The sequence below is a fragment of the Rhinoderma darwinii genome, chromosome 9, assembly GCF_050947455.1.
Source record: "Rhinoderma darwinii isolate aRhiDar2 chromosome 9, aRhiDar2.hap1, whole genome shotgun sequence".
In the NCBI taxonomy this organism is placed as follows: domain Eukaryota; kingdom Metazoa; phylum Chordata; class Amphibia; order Anura; family Rhinodermatidae; genus Rhinoderma; species Rhinoderma darwinii.
Genome location: NC_134695.1, coordinates 55031624 through 55054151, shown reverse-complemented (window position 1 = coordinate 55054151; position 22528 = coordinate 55031624). Strand labels below are relative to the sequence as shown.

Genomic DNA, 22528 nt, shown 5'->3' with positions numbered 1-22528 from the left:
ATATATATATATATATATAATGTTAGAACTATCTACTTTATTTATAAATATATATATATATATGTATATATATATATATATATATAGTCATTATAATATGGTAATATGTTATGTCTTAAAATTGATAAAACAGCGACCCTTAAACAACCACCTAAGAGGTTGGCTAATGGCTTTTTTGTTGACTCACATAGGAAGTTCACAGTGAGGAGATAGTCCAGCAAATATGTTTATTTTCATTTGAGGCAAGTGTATTCTGATGTCCCAATTGGCATATGTGGGGGAACATCCTACAGATTCTCTCATTTAATGGTCTGTAGAGATTTCTCTTGATTGTAGTAAAAAAAATTACCTAAGATGGTTCCAATAGTGTTCACATGGTTTGTTCCAACAAGAAACTCAATAAACTATATACCACGAAGCCAAATTCCAGAGCAGGGGTGGGGAAGCTTTTTTCTGCAAGGGGCCATCTTGAAAATTAGCCTGCTATATTTGGTCGAACATTTTATAATCTCACCCCTAATGTGTTTCCCTTTGAAAGATCGACACTCTGTAGGAGTGAGGGCAGAGCTAAGTAGTGTCATTCACTAATAATGAATGAGGTGGCGGTCTGAGTGAGGTCAGGTGGACGGTCCAATACCGGCACGCACCAACCTCACTCAAAGTGCCGCCATCTCATTCACTAGTAGTAAATGACACTACTTGGCTCCGTCCGTCCTCCTACTGCTCCTAAATGTGAGTGATGTCACTCACATTTAGGAGCAGGAGGAGGGCGGACGAAGCCAAGTAGTGAATAACGCGGCGGCGGTCTGAGTGAGGTCGGTGTGTGACGGCAGGGCCAGACCAAATTATTTTGCGGGCCTTATACAGCCCACAGGCCAGGTGTTCTCCACCCATGCTCTAATGCGTGGATACCTATGTAAATGACTCACCTGCCTCTCACTAAGCCCTCCACTAATCAGAAATCGTATGTGTAAGCAGTTTAAAGTCCTCATTAGGAGCTCCCATGGAGGCCATTGCCCCTCGGCAGTAGCCACAGGCTGCCACACTACAGAATATATTAAGGTCATCACCTTATGCTAAATGCCCTCATTTATGCCCTGTTGACAAAATTCGTAAATGTAGGGAATTTATATTATGTTATATTGTTTTTTTTACTACTGCGTTTTGTCTTTTTTTACTACAGTAGTCTTCTCCACAGCTTTGTCTGTTCTATTCTAAATGTGAAACCTGCCTCATTACACATTCACGGTAACTCTGGACCATTTAACATACACAGCCTTTGCCAACTCGTCAGTTGCCATGATAATTAAGCAAATTTATAATTGGGCATTTGTGGCCTAACGGTTTTTATATTCCTCTCTTTATGTCTGACATACTAATTTGTTATTCTTGTCTAATTTCGGTTGTTGTACAATGTTCTTGCTTGAATGCTGCGTAAACCATAATTACTATCCAAGGGTCACTGAACAATCCGCTTCCACTGAAATTAACTGTTACCTTGCACACTAAATATTTATGAGCCATGACAGCCATATACATCTTGTCTCTAGTATATTTCCATGGTAACCACTGACCAGCTCAGCTTTCTCCAAAAAAGTTGGGCTTTCAGAAGGTACTTAAACAAAGAAGAAACCACTTTCTTTTCCTTGTATTACATTCTTTCTGAGTGACTTATGTCATTAACAGCTTAAGGTGGCCATACAAATTAGATTAATAGCAGGATCAGCTGACCGTCTTATGTGTATGGTGGCCTATTGACTTTCACCTGACGGCAGATGTCGGGAGAAAAGGATCGGGCAGTTCTATTTCAACATTCCCTATCCTTTTGTATTCAGGGGAGATCAGCTGCCACCAGAGGTGTCTGGCAGTGGCTTACTCCCCTACCCATTGAGAATACGGTGCATGCTTAGAAGAGTGTGCATATGTATAGAGGGATCGTGAGGAATAGCTGTCGGCCGAACAGCAGCTAATGTGTATAGCCAGCCTAATGGAAATATCTATCCACTAGAGAACATTGAGGACAATGACGGTCGCTTTGGGATAGGGGACCTTACCAATTTTTTGCAATTTTAAAACAGTACTTATTAACTTTTTCTGATATTGGCACTGCTTTGTTTTTTATTAATTGAAGTGTATCAATGATAATTTGCACTTTTCCCTTCCTACGTCTATAAACCCATTGTTGTTGCTCATTTTAGCTGGCTATTGGTGCAATGACTATCATTAATGATTGAAATTAATGTATGATGGTTAAAGAAAATTTTTAGGTATAAAAGTACAAAATGAAATAAAGTGGTGGAAAATCAAAAAAGGAACACCATTTTGCACAAAACAGTTTTGCGCCAAAAATGTGCAACTTTTTCTTACAGACATCTGATGCAAATCACTTACTAAATCTCTCCCTATGTGTATAATCTGTTTTATGATGTCATCAAATACTATATGCATACTATATACTGACAACACATTGTACAGTATCTATATGCACTATTGTGCACTATAAAAATCTATTATTTGTACGGAGAGATAACTCCATCTAATGTCATTACATGACTTGTCATCACATTATTATTATTATTATTATTATTATTATTATTATTATTATTATTATGTGGCAGGGTGGCCTAACAGACTATCAGTCATTGGACCCAATCGGGATATCATATTTTAGATAGAGGATGACATGCTTCATTTTAGCCTTTTAGAATGCTAGGCACTTTTAATTTAACAGTCCATAATTAATTCTATATATTTGTAACAAATAATAAATTATGTTTATTTACAAAGATTTTCTAATATGTATCCATTATCTCATCAAAGACTTCTGTGGCCTGTAGTTCTCTGCAGTGTTATTTTTGACTATAATAATATCTCATCACTTCCATGTGTGAATATTTGAAATGCAAATACATGACCAGCCTGGGATCTGGACTCGTTTGCCTACCAAGGATATGTATTATATGATTTAAAGGGACATATACACCGATCAGCCATAACATTAAAACCGGCCTAATATCATGTATATCCCCCTCATGTTGACAAAACAGCTGTGACCCATTCAAGCATGGACTCCACACGACCTCTGAAGGTGTCCTGTGTTATCTGGCATCAGGGCATTAGCAACAGATCTTTTAAGTCCTGCAAGTTGCAATATGGGCCTCCATGGATTGGACTTGTTTTTCCAGCACATTTCACAGATACCCTAACGGATTGTGATCTGGGGAATTTGGAGGCCAAGTCACCACCTTGATCTCTTTATGATCATCAAACCATTCCTGAACAATTTTTTCAGTGCGACAGGTTAACCTGCTGAAAGAGGTCACTGCCATTAGGTAATACCGATGCCATGAAGGGGTGTACTTGATCTGAAACAACGTTTAGGTAGGTGGTGTGTGTCAAAGTAACATCCACATGAATGCCAGGATGTAAGATTTCTCAGCAGAACATTGCCCAGAGCATCACACTGCCTACACTGGCTTGCCTTCTTCCCATAGTGCATCCTGGTGCCATCTCTTCCCCGGGTAAGTGATGCACACGCATCTGGCCATCCACATAAAGTAAAAGAAAACATTATTCATCAGACCAGGCCACCTTCTCCTATTGCTCCATAGTCCAGTACTAATACTCATGTGGCCATTGTAGACGTTTTTGGCAGTGGACAGGGGTCAGAATGGGCACAGCAATTTTTCAGCAATTTGTGCTACAGTAGTTCAACTGTGGGTTTGACCAGACAGTTAAGCCTTCGCTACTCACATGCATGAATGAGCCTAGGGCACCCATTACCCTGTTGCCGGTTCACCGGTTGTCCTTCCTTGGACCACTTTTAGTAGGTACTAACCACTGCATACCGGTAACACTCCATAAGACATGCCATTTGAAGATCTGACCAAGTCGTCCAGCCATCACAATTTGTCTCTTGTCACACAGATCCTTACCTTGCCCATTTTTCTGTCTCCAACACATCAACTACAAGTACTGACTGTTCACTTGCAGCCTAATATGTCCCACCCTTTGAAAGGCACCATTGTAATGAGATAATCACTGTTATTCACATCATCTATTAGCGGTTTTAATGTTATGGCTGATCAGTGTATACTCTTCTGGTTATACTGAATGCCTCAGTATACATAGCCACCATCTTATCATGCATTACTGTATTTATACATGAGATCACAGAGTTCCCTCTTTTAGGCAAAGCATTCCTAAATCCACCTGTCAAATTAGATAACTGTCCAAAAATTCCAGATTTTTCGGATTTGTCCACGGAAGCCTCATTCCTGCCAATGTTTTGTGCCACATTACACATCTGTTTTTCTAAATATAGAACTGAATTCTTACTGTTAGTAATTACATGACTATATTAGTATCTTTGCTTAGAGTGGCTTTGTCACCAGACTGAAAAGGTAGCCATTTTAAACTTGTATGTTGCTTATCAGTTTGTTATGAACTTGTTAGGACAGCCAATTAACTATTCCACTGTTCTACAAATCAACAACTTACGTTTGTAAGCTCTTTTTTGGTATTGTTTATGAAATTAAATGATAAGTCAGCTTTTAGAAATGGGGTCTATCTCTGGGTTGGCACCAATGCCTTATGGATCTTTCCTACCTGCCCCCCTACATAGATATCATGATGTCATCACATTTGGCAGAGTATTATATCATTGTTGGTTAGGTGGTAGACCAAGATATAACTTTGGATCTAGGACCCAGGGGCTTTGAGAAGGAATATAATTTAAAATCTAGTTATCCAAGGTAAGTCTGGCAACATGAAATGACACAGGTCAGATATTGCATGAAACCTATGTCTTTAATAGAACCTGGGTTTAGTAGGCCACTGTATACTTCATGCCAAATAGCATAAATACATTTCATTATTCTGTGATAGTCATCGTTTGTTGCATTTTTTTTTAGAGGAATAGAAGATAATGAAATAGGAAAAAAACAACCAATTAGTAAGAAGGTATTGTTGTTCGGATGACTGCTAGGACTCAAATACCTTATTTTTAATAAGATAAATTGCAGAGTTAGTATCTATGTAAAATATAGGGAATGCATGTCAAGTAATAATATGATCCACTGAAAACCATATAGGAAGCCTGTTCTAAGGGGTGGCAAACTTGGCCATTGCCTAGGGGCCCCCATTTCCTTGAGTCCTCCCAAGGATAGGTTCCCCAGGAGCACTGAATTAGACGACTGCGAAATTTACAGTGCACCTTTACACTATCCTACACGACCAAGTATTTTGAAATGATAAAAAACTTGCTATAAATGGCAAGCGGGAGGGAGGGGTTTGTGTCTTACTTAGCTTGTTGTTCCATTTTCTATAACTGGCCACTGGGTATATAGCCTAAAGAGAAATCGGAAAGACTGTAATTTTTTTTCCATGTCCCGTTATCAGGTTGTGTAAATCTTGGCTTAGCCTTCTTCCTGTGCAACTAATTTAACAAGAGGGTTTTGTAAAACTTCAAATTTGGACATAAAATAGTAGCCTTGAGATTCTGAGAGCACAGTATTATAAGCTGTAAAATATTTAAACCATTGCGTGTACAAATAACGGTACTAAATCACATCCTCTTATGATAAAGCTGCAAGGATCATTTAGGTGTAAGCTATAAAAGGAGCAAAGATATACAGACAACCTTTTTATAGTTAATATGAGGTTAATGGGCTTTCCAAAAATGCTTACGTAACAGCTGTAATAGGAAAAATTTATGAGTATTGCTTCATTCCACCTTTGACAGCCCTTTAGATTACCCATAAACCCACTCAAACTAGGCTATTTTGAGATATGACAGTGCAAAACTGGATTTATCTTTGTGGTGGATAATTCCAGCATAAATACTTAAAGGGTCCTCCTCCTATAGTAATACAACCACCTATATACCTAGTGATAATGCTTGGTGGAGATCTCTTTCCTAGACCCCAGCAAAATCCCAGCATTGACACAGTATATATAGGACCTGTGCTGTCTAGATGTTTTTATTACAAAAGAGGTTAATGGTAAAAGGCCTGAGATCTAGTTGATCGGCCGATGCAGCGAGCGCCGATCAACGAGACATGCGAGCGCTCGCTTGCTCCTGTCACACGGAGCTTTGGATGGGGACGAGCAGTCGTTACTCCGATCGCTGGTCCCCATTAATTATTATCATGTAGGCAGTGTGTTTGCCTGTTTTAAAACGATACGACCAGAAGATGATCGAGCTCGTTCATCTGCTGATCGGTGTCCTTTTTACACAGGGCAATTATCGGCAACGAGTGTTATATTAACGCTCGTCTGCCCGATAATTGTCCTGTGTAAAACCCCCTTTACAGTTCAGAGTTAGAAAATGTCTACAGGTAAGCTTTCCTTGTGGCCTTCCAAACGAAAGCCTATGAGATGCCACCAATCTCCAGATCTAGCTATAAGTTCAAGAGTAAACTTATATGGCATGCGTCATTCAAGAAAGTCTCCTTGTGATTACACAATCCTTCCCTTACTGATAATCGAAGGATTAGTACTGCCCCAGCTGTTCCCTAAGCGTCAATGTCCAGTGGGGGCCAGAGGTATGCCCCCTCCCATCCAGAGTAATCTGTCTGGCTTAAGACCTCATTGACAAGATGCAGTGCATGAAAGTTGGGGCCCATTGCTTAAGCACCATTGATCATTGTAATTTTTTTATTGTCCACTGGGGCCTAGTCTCATTTTTTTTTATATTTTTGTATTGTGATCAATACTAGGTTTAAATCCATCCGTATTAACTTTATACACTGTGTCTATAAATGTGTGTCTCTGTTCTGTCTGTCCCCAGAACAGCTACTGAGGTGTAAGGCATATTTTTAATATTTTGAAAGATAAAAATATCCCCAGCTCACTAGCGTTACATCAGTGAGTCAGTGATGCAGTCATTCTAAACAGTAAGGAAAAATGTGCTCCTCAGACTTTGAAAACAAGGAGTTTTATCACAGATTCTTTCGATACTTTTGTCTAGATCTTTCAGTTCCGACTTCTGAATCATTGCTTCTGATCCCCGTTTAGTAACATTCATCTTAACATAAAGTAGAAATACTATTTTCAGCAAAGAGGGGTTAAGCACTGTCATATTAGACCGGCCCATGGGCTATTACTCAGGGAAAATGAGACCATTGTTCTCTGGACAGTGAGACCATGTTGTGTTGTCAATACACCCACATTGTGATGAGTGACAGATCTGACTCTTAATTTTTAGGTCATGGTATCTTGTCCCCACAATGAGTAGCTTGTTTGAATTGTATACTAGTCCGTACCATAAACAACATGTCCAAAAGTATGCCGAAAAATTAAACGTCTCATCTATATGTGTTTTTTGAACATCTCGAAGACAATAGTTGGTCTCCCTTTGCTGATATAACAGCCGGCACTCTTCTGTGAAGCCATCAGTATGGTTCAATGCCGCCAGTCATCACTCCAATTCATCTCAACATTGTTAGGGCAGGTTGAGGTGAAGGCTTTCAAGTACAGACTAGTCGAGTTCTTTGACACCAAATTTGGCAAACCATTTTTAGGGTCTTTCCTTTATGGACGTAAGGTTTGTCATGCTGAAAAAAGAAAAGGTCTTCCAAAATCTATTGTCACAAAGTTGCAAGCGGAACCTTTTATAGAATGTCATTGAATGCTGTAGCATTAGGATTTTCATCTACTGAAAGTGGCCTGGACTAAACCCTGAAAGACAGACCAAGACCATTATTCTTCCTCCACCAAACTTTAGGATTGGCCCCACACATCTAGACCAGAAGTGTTCTACTGGCATTGAACAAAAAACCCAGATTCATCTGTCAGACTGCCTGATGGCAAAGTGTGCTTCCTAACTCCCGAGAAAGTGTTTCCAGTTCCCAAGAATCTAATGGCATCGTGCGTTACACCACTTCAGCAGATGTTTGACATTGCATTTGTTGATTTAAGACTTGTTGGCAACAGCTCAGTCCTAAAAAGCCAATTCATTTAACTACTGTCAAGCCATTTTTCTGCTTATCTTACTTCCAGAGGCAGTTTGGAATTCAATTGTGAGTGTTTTACCTGAGGACAGATTATTTTTACCTACTATGTGCTTGAGCACTTGGTAGTCCTGTTCTGTGAACTTGTGTGACCTACTAATTCAAGGTTGAGCTATTGTAGCGCCTAGATATTTCCTCATCACAATGACACCACTATAGTTAACCATGACAGCTCTAACAGGGCAGACCTTTCACTTACTGACTTTTTTGAAATGTGTCACCCTAAGGCAGTGTCACATTAAAAGTTACTGAGCTGTTTAATATGGACAATTCTACGGTTGTTGTTATTGTTTGTCTATGGTCGATATGTTTGATTTTATTTGGGCTGAAATAGTTAAATAATCAGAAGGGATGTCCACATACTTTTAGCTCTGTGGATCTGAATATTCTGGTGGCCTGTCTAGTATTGTAAATTCCACGGAAGGTAATTGCTCATCTATTTAAGACATACTCTTGAAGAAATTATTTTTAATAGAAAAATAGGAAAGTTTTTGAAATACAATGATACAATATATCTCCCTCATTATTCTAAGATGTAGAAACTAGCGAGCAGTCCTAGTATTGCTAGTTTAAGGGGTTTTCCCACCAAAATCATATATGGAATAGCCACACGATATGCCAAAAAAGTCTGAGTGGGCTCACCTCTGGGATACCCACCTATTTGGAGAATAGTCTGACCCTTAGCCCCTATGAACCACGTTTCTCCCAGTAAGTGGGTATCCTAGAGGCTGGCAAACTACCTATCAGACGTCCTGTCTTGTATGGGAAAGCCCCTTCATTAATTAAGATTTGCTGGCCCACCCCTTCCTGACTTATCTTCTCCTTTGGCTCTACTGATCTTCAAATGGTACCAGTTCTCAAAGAACAGTCCTATGTTTGAGCATCCCATAGAGATGAGATCCATGGATGAAATAAGTATCGTATTGGGTTTTGGGTAACATAAGTGGTCAGGAACTATTAGATAGATACACAGTTAATGTTTTACGGTGGGATTCAGCAATTTTTACCTACACTAATGAATATTTCCAAATTGGCCTGTATATATTTTGCATTGCTAAATATAACTATTCATTGTCTTTTCCTTTAGACTAAAATTCTCTTTCTATTGTCTGTCTGGCACAAAGGAACCAACAATAGAAAAAGTGCTGGGGAATTCTCACATTCCACTATGATGTTCATGAAAGTCGATTTCTGAATGTGTTACTAGAGCTTTGATGCGGTTGCCTAGTTACATCTCCCATAATGCCCTTACAATGTTTTTTACAGCATAAGAGAGCTCATTAAAAATTAAATCTCTATACTGCTTCTGACATGTAGCATTTGCTCCAGAAAGCTCTCAGGTTATCTCTTCCTGGTTATAAATCCTATGACAAATATTTGTGCCGAATTCACTCTGTCTCCGATGAATTGGAAAGAAAGAGATATTCCGCTAGGAATATAATAATTATCAGTGTGGGAGGTTTCTCTCAATAAATACAATGTTTCATCTTGTAGAAGGTTAGTAAGTAAACACAAGATAATGGAATCAAGATTTGCCATGTGCAAGTGGAAGGAAAATGTCATGTAACTGATGAGTATGTCATCTTTTTAGGATCGGATTCAGCACGACTCACATTATTATCAGAGACTTCTCTAAATGGAAAGCAATAATAGATTTCCAAATGGAATAGAGACTCAAGAACATAATCTCCCGATGCAATGTAAACTCCCCCCATGCATTGTAGTGGACTCTCCCACACACAGTTCTTGTCATCACTGACAAAGACTAGACTTGAGATTTATACAGATTAGTATAATTAAAATAACCGATCAAATTCCAGCTATTTTTTTCTTACAGCAAGTTGGAAAATGAAAGCAGAAACACCATTGGTTGCTGTGGACAACTCTTGATGTTTTCTTAATCTACTTTGATGAATTTCCCCCATGTCTTCCCAACTGTGATTATGCATAAAATTGTCAATATGATTCAACTAGACAGAAGGCATGCTCAAATCTGCAGAAGGCACCAATCCTGGCAAGCAGGAGCTGTGTTTATGGCACCAAGCCTGGGCTTCAGGAGGCATTAATGGCACCAAGCCTAGGCTCCAGGAGTCATGTTTATGCCACCAAACCTGGGCTCCAGGAGACATTTATGGCACCTAGTCTGGGCTCCAGGAGGCATGTTTATGGCACCAACCCTGGGCTCCAGGAGGCATTAATGACACAAAGCCTGGGCTCCAGGAGCTGTATTTATGACACCAAGTCTGGGCTCCAGGAGTCATGTTTATGCCACCAAACCTGGGCTCCAGGAGACGTTTATGTCACCTAGCCTGGGCTCCACGAGGCATTAATGGCACCAAGCCTGGGCTCCAGGAGGCATTAAAGGGACCATGCCTGGGCTCCAGGAGGCATTAATGGCACCTAGCCTGAGCCCGAGGAGGTGTTTATGGCACCTAGGCTGGGCTCCAGGAGGCATGTTTTTGTCAGCAAGGGTGAGAAGGAAGAGGCATGTTTGTGGCACCAAGCCTGGACTGCAGTAGGTTTGTTTATGGAACTAAGCCTAGGCTCCCGGAGATGTTTATGGCACCAAATCTTAACTCCAGGAGGCATGGTTATGGCATCTAGCCTGGGCTTCAGGAGGCATGTTCTTATGTTACCAAACCTGGCCTCCAGAAGGCTTGTTTATGGTACTGAGGCTGGACTACTAGTGCCATTTTTTTTTTTGCGCTAAGTCTGGCAGCTCTTTTCTGTAAGTCTAAGACCATAGGCGTACGAAATGAACCAGGGAAACCCACCATCATTCATGATCATAGAAACAGGAAATCCAATTAGAAAGACTTGTCAGGTCCAAGCTCCTTGGAACAACTAGACAATGACAATAATAAAGAAACAGAAAATGTATTCTGCTGACTGTACGCATTTTGCTGTTTTATCATTTTATGACACCTGTTAAACATAGGTTTTTCATTGAATGATGACGTCTAAAATGATGTGTACAATAGCAACGCTTTTATTTGTATACCAAATACAGTTTTATAAGGTTAAATATGTAACCATTATACCTGTTATAGCTGTTTTAAAAAAAAATGTGAAACCAGACTACTATGTATAATGGCTGAGAAGATTTTTATGTTTGTTAGATTTTATGTTATGTATTGGTTAAGTGACTTTTAGTGATATTCAAGTAAAGCTGTTTTTGAAAGGTGAATGATGTGTTATTGTAAAATAAGCAATAGTTTATACATTGGTCATCTTTTGTAGAATAACAAAATATATCTAGATAATGCTTCTCCGCAACTTTAAGATTTGTACAGTGGAAAATTGTATTACTATACCACTAGATTAGGTATTACTGTGAATGATAGAAGGTGAGTGTAAAGGATCTGCCAGGCACAGCAGGGTTAACTCCCAGAACTAATCAGTCAGCACCTGAGAATACATCCCTGAGACTGACTCCTGCTTCCACCATTCAGGCTGGCAGGCTTAGGAGTGGGAGAGCCTATCGTAACCTGGCCAGACTCAGCTAGCTCCCGCCCTCGGTCTATTTAAGCCTGCACTTCCTGTCCCTCTGTGCTTGTTATTGCTTGTGTTTCCCTCCTTGTGGTTTCCTGGCCCAGCTACAGCTCCTGCTATTTTTGATCCTGCTCCATACCGACCCTGGCTTACCGACTACTCTTCTGCTTTTCGTTTTGTACCTCGCACACTCCTGGCTTGACTCGGCTCGTTCACCACTCTGGTTGCTCACGGTGTTGCCGTGGGCAACGGCCCCTTTTCCTTGCTTGTGTTCCTTGTATGTTTGTCGTGTTTGTCGTGCACTTACTGAGCGCAGGGACTGCCGCCCAGTTGTACCCCGTCGCCTAGGGCGGGTCGTTGCAAGTAGGCAGGGACAGAGTGGCGGGTAGATTAGGGCTCACTTGTCCGTCTCCCTACCCCCTGCCATTACATAATAACAAGCCCATACCTAGTCTACCCCTGGTCCCTGACACCACTATGGATCCCCGTGAGACCCTGGCTCAGCAAATGCAGGGTCTCTCCCTACAGGTCCAGGCCCTGGCTCAGAGGGTCAACCAGCCTGATGCTACCCTGGTAGTTCCCCTCACCGCACCTCTTGAACCCCACCTCAAGTTGCCCGACCGGTTCTCAGGGGACCGGAGGACTTTTCTCTCCTTTCGGGAGAGTTGTAGGCTTTACTTTCATTTAAAGCCTCATTCCTCAGGTTCTGAGAGCCAGCGGGTGGGTATAATTATGTCCCGGCTCCAGGAAGGGCCCCAAGAGTGGGCCTTCTCCTTGGCTCCTGACGCCCCTGAACTTTCCTCCGTTGATTGTTTCTTTTCTGCTCTCGGACTTATTTATGACGAGACTGACAGGACTGCCTTTGCCGAGAGTCAGCTGGTGACCTTAAGTCAGGGTAAGAGACCTGTTGAGGAGTATTGCTCTGACTTTCGGAAGTGGTGCGTAGCTTCTCGGTGGAATGACCCTGCCTTAAGGTGCCAGTTTAGGTTGGGTCTGTCGAATGCCCTGAAAGACCTGCTAGTTAGCTATCCCTCTTCTGACTCCCTAGACCAGGTTATGGCTTTAGCGATACGACTTGACCGACGTCTCAGGGAACGACAACGTGAACGTTTATATGTTTTCTCCTCCGACTCCCCCATGATGCCTCCCGAAGCTCCGTTGCTTCGTTCCTCCCCGAAAGATTCAGAGATACCTATGCAACTCGGGGCCTCCGTGTCCCCCCAACAACGTAGAGAATTCCGCAGGAAGAATGGTCTCTGCTTCTACTGTGGGGACGACAAGCATCAAGTGAACAACTGTCCTAAGCGTAAGGTTGCAGCCAGAGAACTTCCGCGTCTAAGTGATCATCGGGGAGGTCACTTGGGCGCACAGGTATTTCCCGTAAATATGAAACGTACTAAGATCTTGCTTCCCTTTCAGGTCTCTTTTGGTGGTAGGTCTGCTACCGGCAGTGCTTTCGTGGATTCAGGGTCCTCTACTAATATCATGTCTGTGGAATTTGCTATGTCCCTTGCTATGCCTCTTATTGATTTGCCTAAACCTGTCCCGGTAGTGGGTATCGATGCCACTCCTCTTGCTAATGGTTATTTTACACAGCATACCCCTGTATTTGAACTCCTTGTTGGCTCCATGCATTTGGAGCAGTGCTCTGTACTGTTGATGCAGGGATTATCGTACGATTTGGTTCTAGGTCTTCCCTGGTTGCAGTTGCATAATCCTACGTTTGACTGGAATACTGGGGAGCTAACCAAATGGGGTAATGAATGTTGTACGTCATGTTTTTCTGTTAATTCTATTTCTCCCCCTAAGGAGGCGAATACGCTACCCGAGTTTGTTCAGGACTTCGCTGATGTTTTCTCTAGGGAGGCCTCCGAAGTGTTACCTCCTCATAGAGAATACGATTGCGCTATCGAATTGGTACCAGGAGCTAAGCTTCCTAAGGGTAGGATATTTAATCTTTCTTGTCCCGAACGTGAAGCTATGAGAGTGTATATCCAGGAATCCCTGGCCAAGGGTTACATTCGTCCCTCTTCTTCTCCGGTAGGTGCTGGCTTCTTCTTTGTGGGGAAGAAGGATGGTGGTCTTAGGCCATGCATTGACTACCGTAGCCTGAATAAGGTCACGGTAAGGAACCAGTATCCCCTTCCTTTGATTCCTGATCTCTTTAATCAGGTTCAGGGGGCCCAATGGTTTTCTAAATTGGATCTACGGGGGGCGTATAACCTTATTCGCATCAAAGAGGGGGATGAGTGGAAGACTGCGTTTAACACGCCCGAAGGCCATTTCGAATACCTCGTCATGCCCTTTGGGTTGTGTAATGCCCCTGCGGTCTTCCAGAATTTCATAAATGAGATTTTGAGAAATTACCTGGGGGTTTTTCTGGTAGTGTACCTTGATGACATACTGGTGTTTTCCAAGGACTGGTCCTCCCACGTGGAGCATGTCAGGAAGGTGCTCCAGGTCCTTCGGGAAAATAAACTGTTTGCCAAAACCGAAAAATGTGTGTTTGGGGTACAGGAGATTCCATTTTTGGGTCAAATCCTCACTCCTCATGAATTCCGCATGGACCCCGCCAAGGTTCAGGCTGTGGCGGAATGGGTCCAACCTGCCTCCCTGAAGGCGTTACAGTGTTTTTTGGGGTTTGCTAATTATTACAGGAGATTTATTGCTAACTTCTCGGTCATCGCTAAGCCCCTTACGGACCTCACTCGCAAAGGTGCTGATCTCCTCCACTGGCCTCCTGAGGCTGTCCAGGCTTTTGAGGTCCTTAAGAAGTGCTTTGTCTCGGCCCCGGTGCTGGTTCAGCCCAACCAAATGGAGCCATTTATCGTGGAAGTTGACGCATCTGAGGTGGGAGTGGGGGCTGTCTTGTCCCAGGGTACCAGGTCCCTCACCCATCTCCGTCCCTGTGCCTACTTCTCCAGGAAGTTTTCGCCAACTGAAAGTAACTATGATATTGGCAACCGCGAACTCTTAGCCATTAAATGGGCATTTGAAGAGTGGCGCCACTTCCTGGAGGGGGCTAGGCACCAGGTAACGGTCCTTACCGACCACAAGAATCTGGTTTTCCTAGAATCTGCCCGGAGGCTAAACCCGAGACAAGCTCGATGGGCGTTATTTTTTACCAGATTCAATTTTTTGGTTACTTATAGGGCTGGGTCTAAAAATATTAAGGCTGATGCACTGTCGCGTAGCTTCATGGCCAGCCCTCCTTCGGAGGAAGATCCTGCTTGTATTTTGCCTCCAGGTATAATCATTTCCTCGATCGATTCTGATTTAGTCTCTGAAATTGCTGCTGATCAAGGTGCAGCTCCCGGGAACCTTCCTGAGAACAAGCTGTTTGTTCCCCTGCAATTCCGGCTAAGGGTACTTAGGGAAAATCATGACTCCGCACTATCTGGCCATCCAGGCATCCTGGGTACCAAACACCTCATTACCAGAAATTATTGGTGGCCTGGGTTGCCTAAAGACGTTAAGGCCTACGTCGCCGCTTGTGAGGTTTGTGCTAGGTCCAAGACTCCCAGGTCCCGACCAGCGGGCTTACTGCGTTCGTTGCCCATTCCCCAGAGACCTTGGACACATATCTCCATGGATTTTATCACCGATTTGCCTCCATCCCAAGGCAAGTCGGTGGTGTGGGTGGTGGTGGACCGCTTCAGTAAGATGTGCCACTTTGTGCCCCTCAAGAAACTACCCAACGCCAAAACGTTGGCTACCTTGTTTGTCAAACACATCCTGCGTCTCCATGGGGTCCCTGTCAATATTGTTTCGGACAGAGGGGTACAATTTGTTTCATTGTTTTGGAGAGCCTTCTGTATGAAGTTGGGGATTGATCTGTCCTTCTCCTCTGCCTTCCATCCTGAAACCAATGGCCAAACGGAGAGGACTAATCAATCTCTAGAACAATACTTAAGGTGTTTTGTCTCTGACTGTCAATTTGATTGGGTCTCTTTCATTCCCCTCGCCGAATTTTCCCTTAATAACCGGGTCAGTAACTCGTCAGGGGTCTCTCCTTTTTTTTGTAATTTTGGGTTTAATCCACGGTTCTCCTCCGTTTCACCTGGTAGTTCCAACAATCCTGAGGTAGAGGTCGTTCATCGGGAACTGTGCACAGTCTGGGCCCAGGTTCAGAAAAACCTAGAGGTGTCCCAGAGCGTACAAAAAACTCAGGCTGATAAAAAACGTTCTGCTAACCCCCTGTTTATGGTCGGGGATCTGGTGTGGTTGTCGTCTAGGAACTTGCGTCTCAAGGTTCCGTCCAAGAAGTTTGCTCCCCGGTTTATTGGGCCGTATAAGGTCATTGAGGTCCTCAATCCTGTCTCCTTCCGGCTGGAGTTACCCCCGTCTTTTCGGATACACGACGTGTTTCATGCCTCCCTCCTCAAACGCTGCTCCCCGTCCTTGGCTCCCTCGAGGAGACCTCCTGTTCCCATCCTCACCCCAGAGGGGGTGGAATTCGAGGTGGCCAGGATTGTGGACAGCAAGATGGTCCAAGGCTCCCTCCAGTACCTGGTCCATTGGAGAGGATACGGGCCCGAGGAGAGGACTTGGGTACCCGCCCGGGATGTTCACGCTGGGGTATTGGTCAGGAGGTTCCACCTGCGTTTCCCCAGTAAGCCAGGTCCACTTACAAAGGGTCCGGTGGCCCCTCATAAAAGGGGGGGTACTGTAAAGGATCTGCCAGGCACAGCAGGGTTAACTCCCAGAACTAATCAGTCAGCACCTGAGAATACATCCCTGAGACTGACTCCTGCTTCCACCATTCAGGCTGGCAGGCTTAGGAGTGGGAGAGCCTATCGTAACCTGGCCAGACTCAGCTAGCTCCCGCCCTCGGTCTATTTAAGCCTGCACTTCCTGTCCCTCTGTGCTTGTTATTGCTTGTGTTTCCCTCCTTGTGGTTTCCTGGCCCAGCTACAGCTCCTGCTATTTTTGATCCTGCTCCATACCGACCCTGGCTTACCGACTACTCTTCTGCTTTTCGTTTTGTACCTCGCACACTCCTGGCTTGACTCGGCTCGTTCACCACTCTGGTTGCTCACGGTGTTGCCGTGGGCAACGGCCCCTTTTCCTTGCTTGTGTTCCTTGTATGTTTGTCGTGTTTGTCGTGCACTTACTGAGCGCAGGGACTGCCGCCCAGTTGTACCCCGTCGCCTAGGGCGGGTCGTTGCAAGTAGGCAGGGACAGAGTGGCGGGTAGATTAGGGCTCACTTGTCCGTCTCCCTACCCCCTGCCATTACAGTGAGAGTCAAGGGGGTTGTAGAATATTCAAAGCAAACCATGAGGAAATCAAGAATGAAGAGACACGTGGAACACAGTGGAGCTCAAAATAATCATTTTCTTTTTGCATCCTGACCTCACTTGCTGCTAAAGGTAGTCGTGGTAGAGAGGGGACTATTCTAAGATTTGCTATTGGGCCCCAGGGTTATCGGTTACTCTCCTTACCATGGAAGCCCTGTTGAGACACGCTGCCAATGTTTTTGAAATGACATTCACTAACTTAAAATTTTGATCTCAAAAATTGATATGTATACTCATATTATATCTTAAATTAAATTGATCTAAGGTACTCATAGTAAATTGAGATTATGTTATTATAGGTAATTGAATATTTTCTTGTAGACTAAAAATGTTTGATTTACTGACTACAATTGTTGTCTTTCCCAATTCTAATCCCTGTATAATTTTGTATTTTCTTCCCGCAGTTCCATCAGGTGAGAAGAGTAATGACCATCCTTTTCCTTACTATGGTTATTTCATACTTCAGTTGCATGAAAGCTGCCCCTATGAAAGAAGCCAGTGTCAGAGGACAAAGTGGCCTGGCCTATCCGGGTCTTCGGACCCATGGTACTCTGGAGAGCATAGGTGGGCCAATGGGTAGTTCAAGAGGAGGTGGACTCCCATCCCTGACAGATACCTTTGAACACGTCATAGAGGAACTCCTAGAAGAGGAACAAAACATAAGGCAGAGTGAGGAGAAGAAGGACTCAGATATGTATTCATCAAGGGTTATGCTGAGCACTCAAGTGCCTTTGGAACCCCCTTTGCTTTTTCTTCTTGAGGAGTATAAAAATTACCTGGATGCTGCAAACATGTCCATGAGGGTACGGCGCCACTCAGACCCAGCCAGACGTGGGGAATTGAGCGTATGTGACAGTATTAGCGAGTGGGTGACTGCAGCAGACAAGAAAACTGCGATTGATATGGCGGGTCAAACAGTTACTGTTCTTGAAAAAGTCCCAGTACCCAAGGGCCAACTGAAACAATATTTCTATGAGACCAAATGCAATCCTATGGGCTACATGAAAGAAGGTTGCAGGGGCATCGACAAGAGGTACTGGAACTCGCAATGCCGAACTACCCAGTCTTATGTGCGCGCTCTCACCATGGATAGCAAAAAAAAAGTTGGTTGGCGCTTTATAAGAATAGACACTTCTTGTGTATGCACACTGACCATTAAAAGAGGAAGATAGTGAAGTTATCTTGTATAGATTATATTGAAAAGAAAATTATCTATTTGTATATATACATAACAGGGTAAATTATTCAGTAAAAGAAATAATTTTATGGACTGCATGTATAAATGAAGTTTATACAGTACCGTGGTTCTACAAATCTATTTATTGAACATATCCATAACCTAAAGGAAAACGGAGTCCTCTGCGCACAATGTAGCCTGTACTCTGCTAGGGGGGCCGGGACCACATTGCTGTGCAATTATTCCTTGGCCCCTTTCGCAGTCCATGGGTTAAGAGATAAGCCTGCATTACGTTCCTCAAAAACATTGTGGTTTGTTGATGTTGCCAAGAATTGAAATCATAAAAAAAAAAGATATAAACAAGCATGCATGCTGCTTCAATTGTGAATTGATAACACTCTGTCTTCATCCAGACAAAAGACAAAAAAATTGAACCAAAACATTCTGTTTACACTTTAGACAGTATCTTTATTCATGTCGGTATTATATCTGTTTACTGCTTTTAACTTCCGATAGCGTTGGAATTAAACAATGTCAAGGTGCTGTTGTTATAGCTCTACTGTTTAATTTTTAATTTTTTGTGTTTTTATTTTTATTTTCGTTCCTGAAAAAAAGTTGCAAAGAGCTTGTCATGAATACGTGTTCTAGCTGAAAAAAAAAAAAAAAGCAGACGAATATTTAATTTTTTGTATGTTGTGAAGGTGTTTGCAAACTCGAATCAGACTACTGATCAAAAAAATAAATAAAAAAAAAAGTTAAGGCATTTAAAAAAAGAAAAAAAAAAGTCAATGTTCATGTTAAACGTTTTCGACCTGCATTGGAAACGGAGTTGTATTTCAATGAGGGCATGAAGCTTTCTCTATCTTGCAGGCTTTTGTGTGCTACATTGCCGCTGCGTATACTATTCTGGAATTCTTGCAAGACTGGTGCATTTCTAAAAAAAAAAAATTATAGAAAAGGAAGTTTTAGATTAGAAGAGATGAGATCTTGAATGTGAAGATGGTCTGTCTGTTGACATTTGCATTACAAATTTTACCTGGATGTTGTTTATCTAAGGACTTTTGGCCGTGTAACATTGCCCTCCTAATGCTAATAGGCAAGCAAATGAGATGTGGAGCAGTCACCAGGTTTCTAAGGAAAGTAACATAACATTTGGATTTTGTCATGCGTGCAGGACACCAAGTATTGCAAAACATAGGCATAGACCTCCAACAAACACACAACCCCCAGCCAAGAGCTAAGATTAGAGCAACAGTAGCGCAAAAACTTTGTTTAGTCCTCCTTCAAGCACTTTTTTGTCACTCTTTTCTAGTGTTTTTGGTTTTTTTGCTTGTAAAAAAAACGCCATGAATGTCAAAAAATATGTCTAGCGTTTTTTACAAGCGTCTTTGGTGGCCTTTTTACAATTTGTTACATTTGTAACATGCATTCTTATCTCATAGGCTTCTCTATAGGATTTAAAAAATGTCGAAATTTTGGAAAAAAAGACGCGACTGACTTTAAAAACGCCACCAAAATGCCACTAAATAAAACACATTGTTTGTAGTGCATCTCATATTGCACTATAGACTTTTAGGTAACATCTGGCCCAAAAAAAATGCTGAAAAAAAAGTCCTAAAAAAAACAAAACACTGTGTAAAGCCAGCCTACAGTGAGAGAATGGAGCCGTTTTGCATTTTGGTCAGTATTGATGAGAATGCAACAAACATTAAAGAGGCATGAGGCCTATCTTGCCTCCTACCTTGGCAATGTCACCACTTCCTTGAGAAGTGATACAATAAATATATGTTTTTGTCAAGAAATGGCTCCCTTCTGTTTCTGTAGTTGCACTTTAAGAATTTAGTATGTGGATATTTAGGTACTAATTCAAAACTCGCCAATATGTTTGCAAGAACATCACCAGGTTTAAAGGCTAACGAAACGTTTAAAAAACGTTTGACATGTCAGAAGTTTTGATTGGTGGGGGTCCAAGCACTGAGACCCTCAACGATTGCTAAAATGAAGCGGCAGAAGCGCTTAGGTGAGTTTCTGATTGGCTCTACTCGGAAAGTCAAGCGTACAGTATACAGACTCATAGACTTTCTATTAAGCCCGTACACCGCTCGGAGGAAAGCTGTAAAAGGCTAATCAGAAACTAAGCGGCACAGCGCTCACCTGAGCACTCCTGCCGCTTAGTTTTTGCTCGGACCCCCACTGATTAAAACTTCTCATTCGTCACTATGAGGCCCCATGCACATGACCGTAGAATTCGGCAAAAATTACGACCCCATTCAGTTCTATTGACCACGGACACCTTTCCATATCGCTATGGAGGGGTGTCCGTGCCGTAGAACTGTGCCGGGAATTATGGAGCATATCTGTTTTTTACAGACCGTGCTCCCATACTTTATATGGGAGCACGGCCCACAAATGCGGGTGGCAGTCAGCGGCCGGTCGTGGCCGTAATCACTGATAGTTATTATGGGCACGGCCATGTGCATGAGGCCTAAGTGGTGTGTTTTTGTCAGAATAGGTGTTTTGTTGCATTCTTGTCCTTTGAGTAATAGTGTACATAAGATTTAGAGCTTCTGTAGAGTCTCAGTCAGTCATATATAGTCTTAAAATGGAAACTATTCAAAGTATGATGCAAATAAATCTAGGCCTAATATATATAAGTAAGTAGACCAGCTAACCAGACATTCGGCAATGCATATCTGCTAGCAGTCCTTCTTGTAGTTTTCAATTCAATGTCCCAGTTATTAATTATGTAATTTCCCATTCATTACTATGAATGTTTCTACTGCATTATGAATCTTCATCTTCTGATGCATCAAGGACTAGTAAAAAAGGGTCTGATCTTTTTGTTTTTCCAAAACAGTGCCACTCTTGTATATGGGCTGTGCTGTTTACTTGAATTGAGCTGAGATGCAATATCAGACACAGTCCATGGACAAGAGTAGCGCTGTTCATGAAAAAAGTGCAAAATAACAGTCTCCAAATTAGCTATATTTTTTCATAAAGAAGTAGAAAATTCTATACTTCATGCAAATCCTGTTATAATAAGGATCATTTTATATCTATTGTATCTATATTATAATAGGGGTTGTACATTTTTGGTAATTTTTATCCTTAAACACCTCCTTGGAAGGGGCATATCACAGGTATGCTCCAACCTGCATAGGGCGATGTTGAGATACCTTTTTTGATTAAGGTACTTTCTTGAGCCCAAAAAATGGAAGTAGCCAAAAAGTATACAACCATTGTAACTTTTTGAGGCTCGACCAAAAAGATCATGGGTGATTGTGACCCTACATAGGGCACATTTGAAGTTCAGTAACTTCTAGTTCCATAGACCAATCTTTGTGAGGTTGGATTGTTGGCAGTATAGGGATCATCAATTATTTTAGACTCCATACTGAAATAAGAGGAACTTTTTTCTAGAGGGGGTTGAGATGATATTTAACCCATATATTTTTTACTTCAGCTGGAAAGATACAAAGCATTTGTTTAAAGAGGCTCTGTCACCAGATTTTGCAACCCCTATCTGCTATTGCAGCAGATAGGCGCTGCAATGTAGATTACAGTAACGTTTTTATTTTAAAAAAACGAGCATTTTTGGCCAAGTTATGACCATTTTTGTAGTTATGCAAATGAGGCTTGCAAAAGTCCAAGTGGGTGTGTTTAAAAGTAAAAGTCCAAGTGGGCGTGTATTATGTGCGTACATCGGGGCGTTTTTAATACTTTAACTAGCTGGGCGCTCTGATGAGAAGTAACATCCTCTTCTCTTCAGAACGCCCAGCTTGTGACAGTGCAGATCTGTGACGTCACTCACAGGTCCTGCATCGTGACGGCCACATCGGCACCAGAGGCTACAGCTGATTCTGCAGCAGCATCAGCGTTTGCAGGTAAGTCGATCTTACCTGCAAACGCTGATGCTGCTGCAGAATCAGCTGTAGCCTCTGGTGCCGATGTGGCCGTCACGATGCAGGACCTGTGAGTGACGTCACAGGTCTGCACTGTCAGAAGCTGGGCGTTCTGAAGAGAAGAGGATGTTACTTCTCTTCACAGCGCCCAGCTAGTAAAAGTATTAAAAACGCCCCGATGTACGCACATAATACACGCCCACTTGGACTTGTACTTTTAAACACACCCACTTGGACTTTTGCAAGCCTCATTTGCATAACTACAAAAATGGTCATAACTTGGCCAAAAATGCTCGTTTTTTAAAAATAAAAACGTTACTGTAATCTACATTGCAGCGCCTATCTGCTGCAATAGCAGATAGGGGTTGCAAAATCTGGTGACAGAGCCTCTTTAAGCAGCCCCACAATGCTAAACATCCAATTCTCTAAGGATATATTTCTTCCTTGATCTCAATAGAAAACTGGTGATGTTTCTTTTGCAATCAGCCTGGCACAATAGTCCCTAAACTGACTTCAATTATTATGGAGGTCATTTAGGACAAAGGTGAAGAAACCCATAGGATCCAGTCAGATGTTTGATTTCATTTTCAAAACTGCACTAGAACAGTCTGGATTCTGTGGGCTTCAACACCATAACTTTGAGCACA

At 42.3% G+C, this 22528-nt stretch overlaps 1 protein-coding gene across 3 annotated transcripts in view; it reads left to right on the top strand.

Annotated features, from left to right (window-relative positions):
• Positions 1-21463, top strand: part of BDNF (brain derived neurotrophic factor) — an 85820-nt gene extending 64357 nt beyond the window's left edge. For all 3 annotated transcript variants that reach the window (XM_075837721.1, XM_075837723.1, XM_075837722.1), the window contains exon 2: positions 17207-21463. In XM_075837721.1, coding sequence (XP_075693836.1) covers positions 17207-17974 — 768 coding nt within the window. In that variant the 3' untranslated portion in view covers positions 17975-21463. The remainder of the gene's footprint in view (positions 1-17206) is intronic.
• The last annotated feature ends 1065 nt before the right edge of the window (positions 21464-22528 follow it).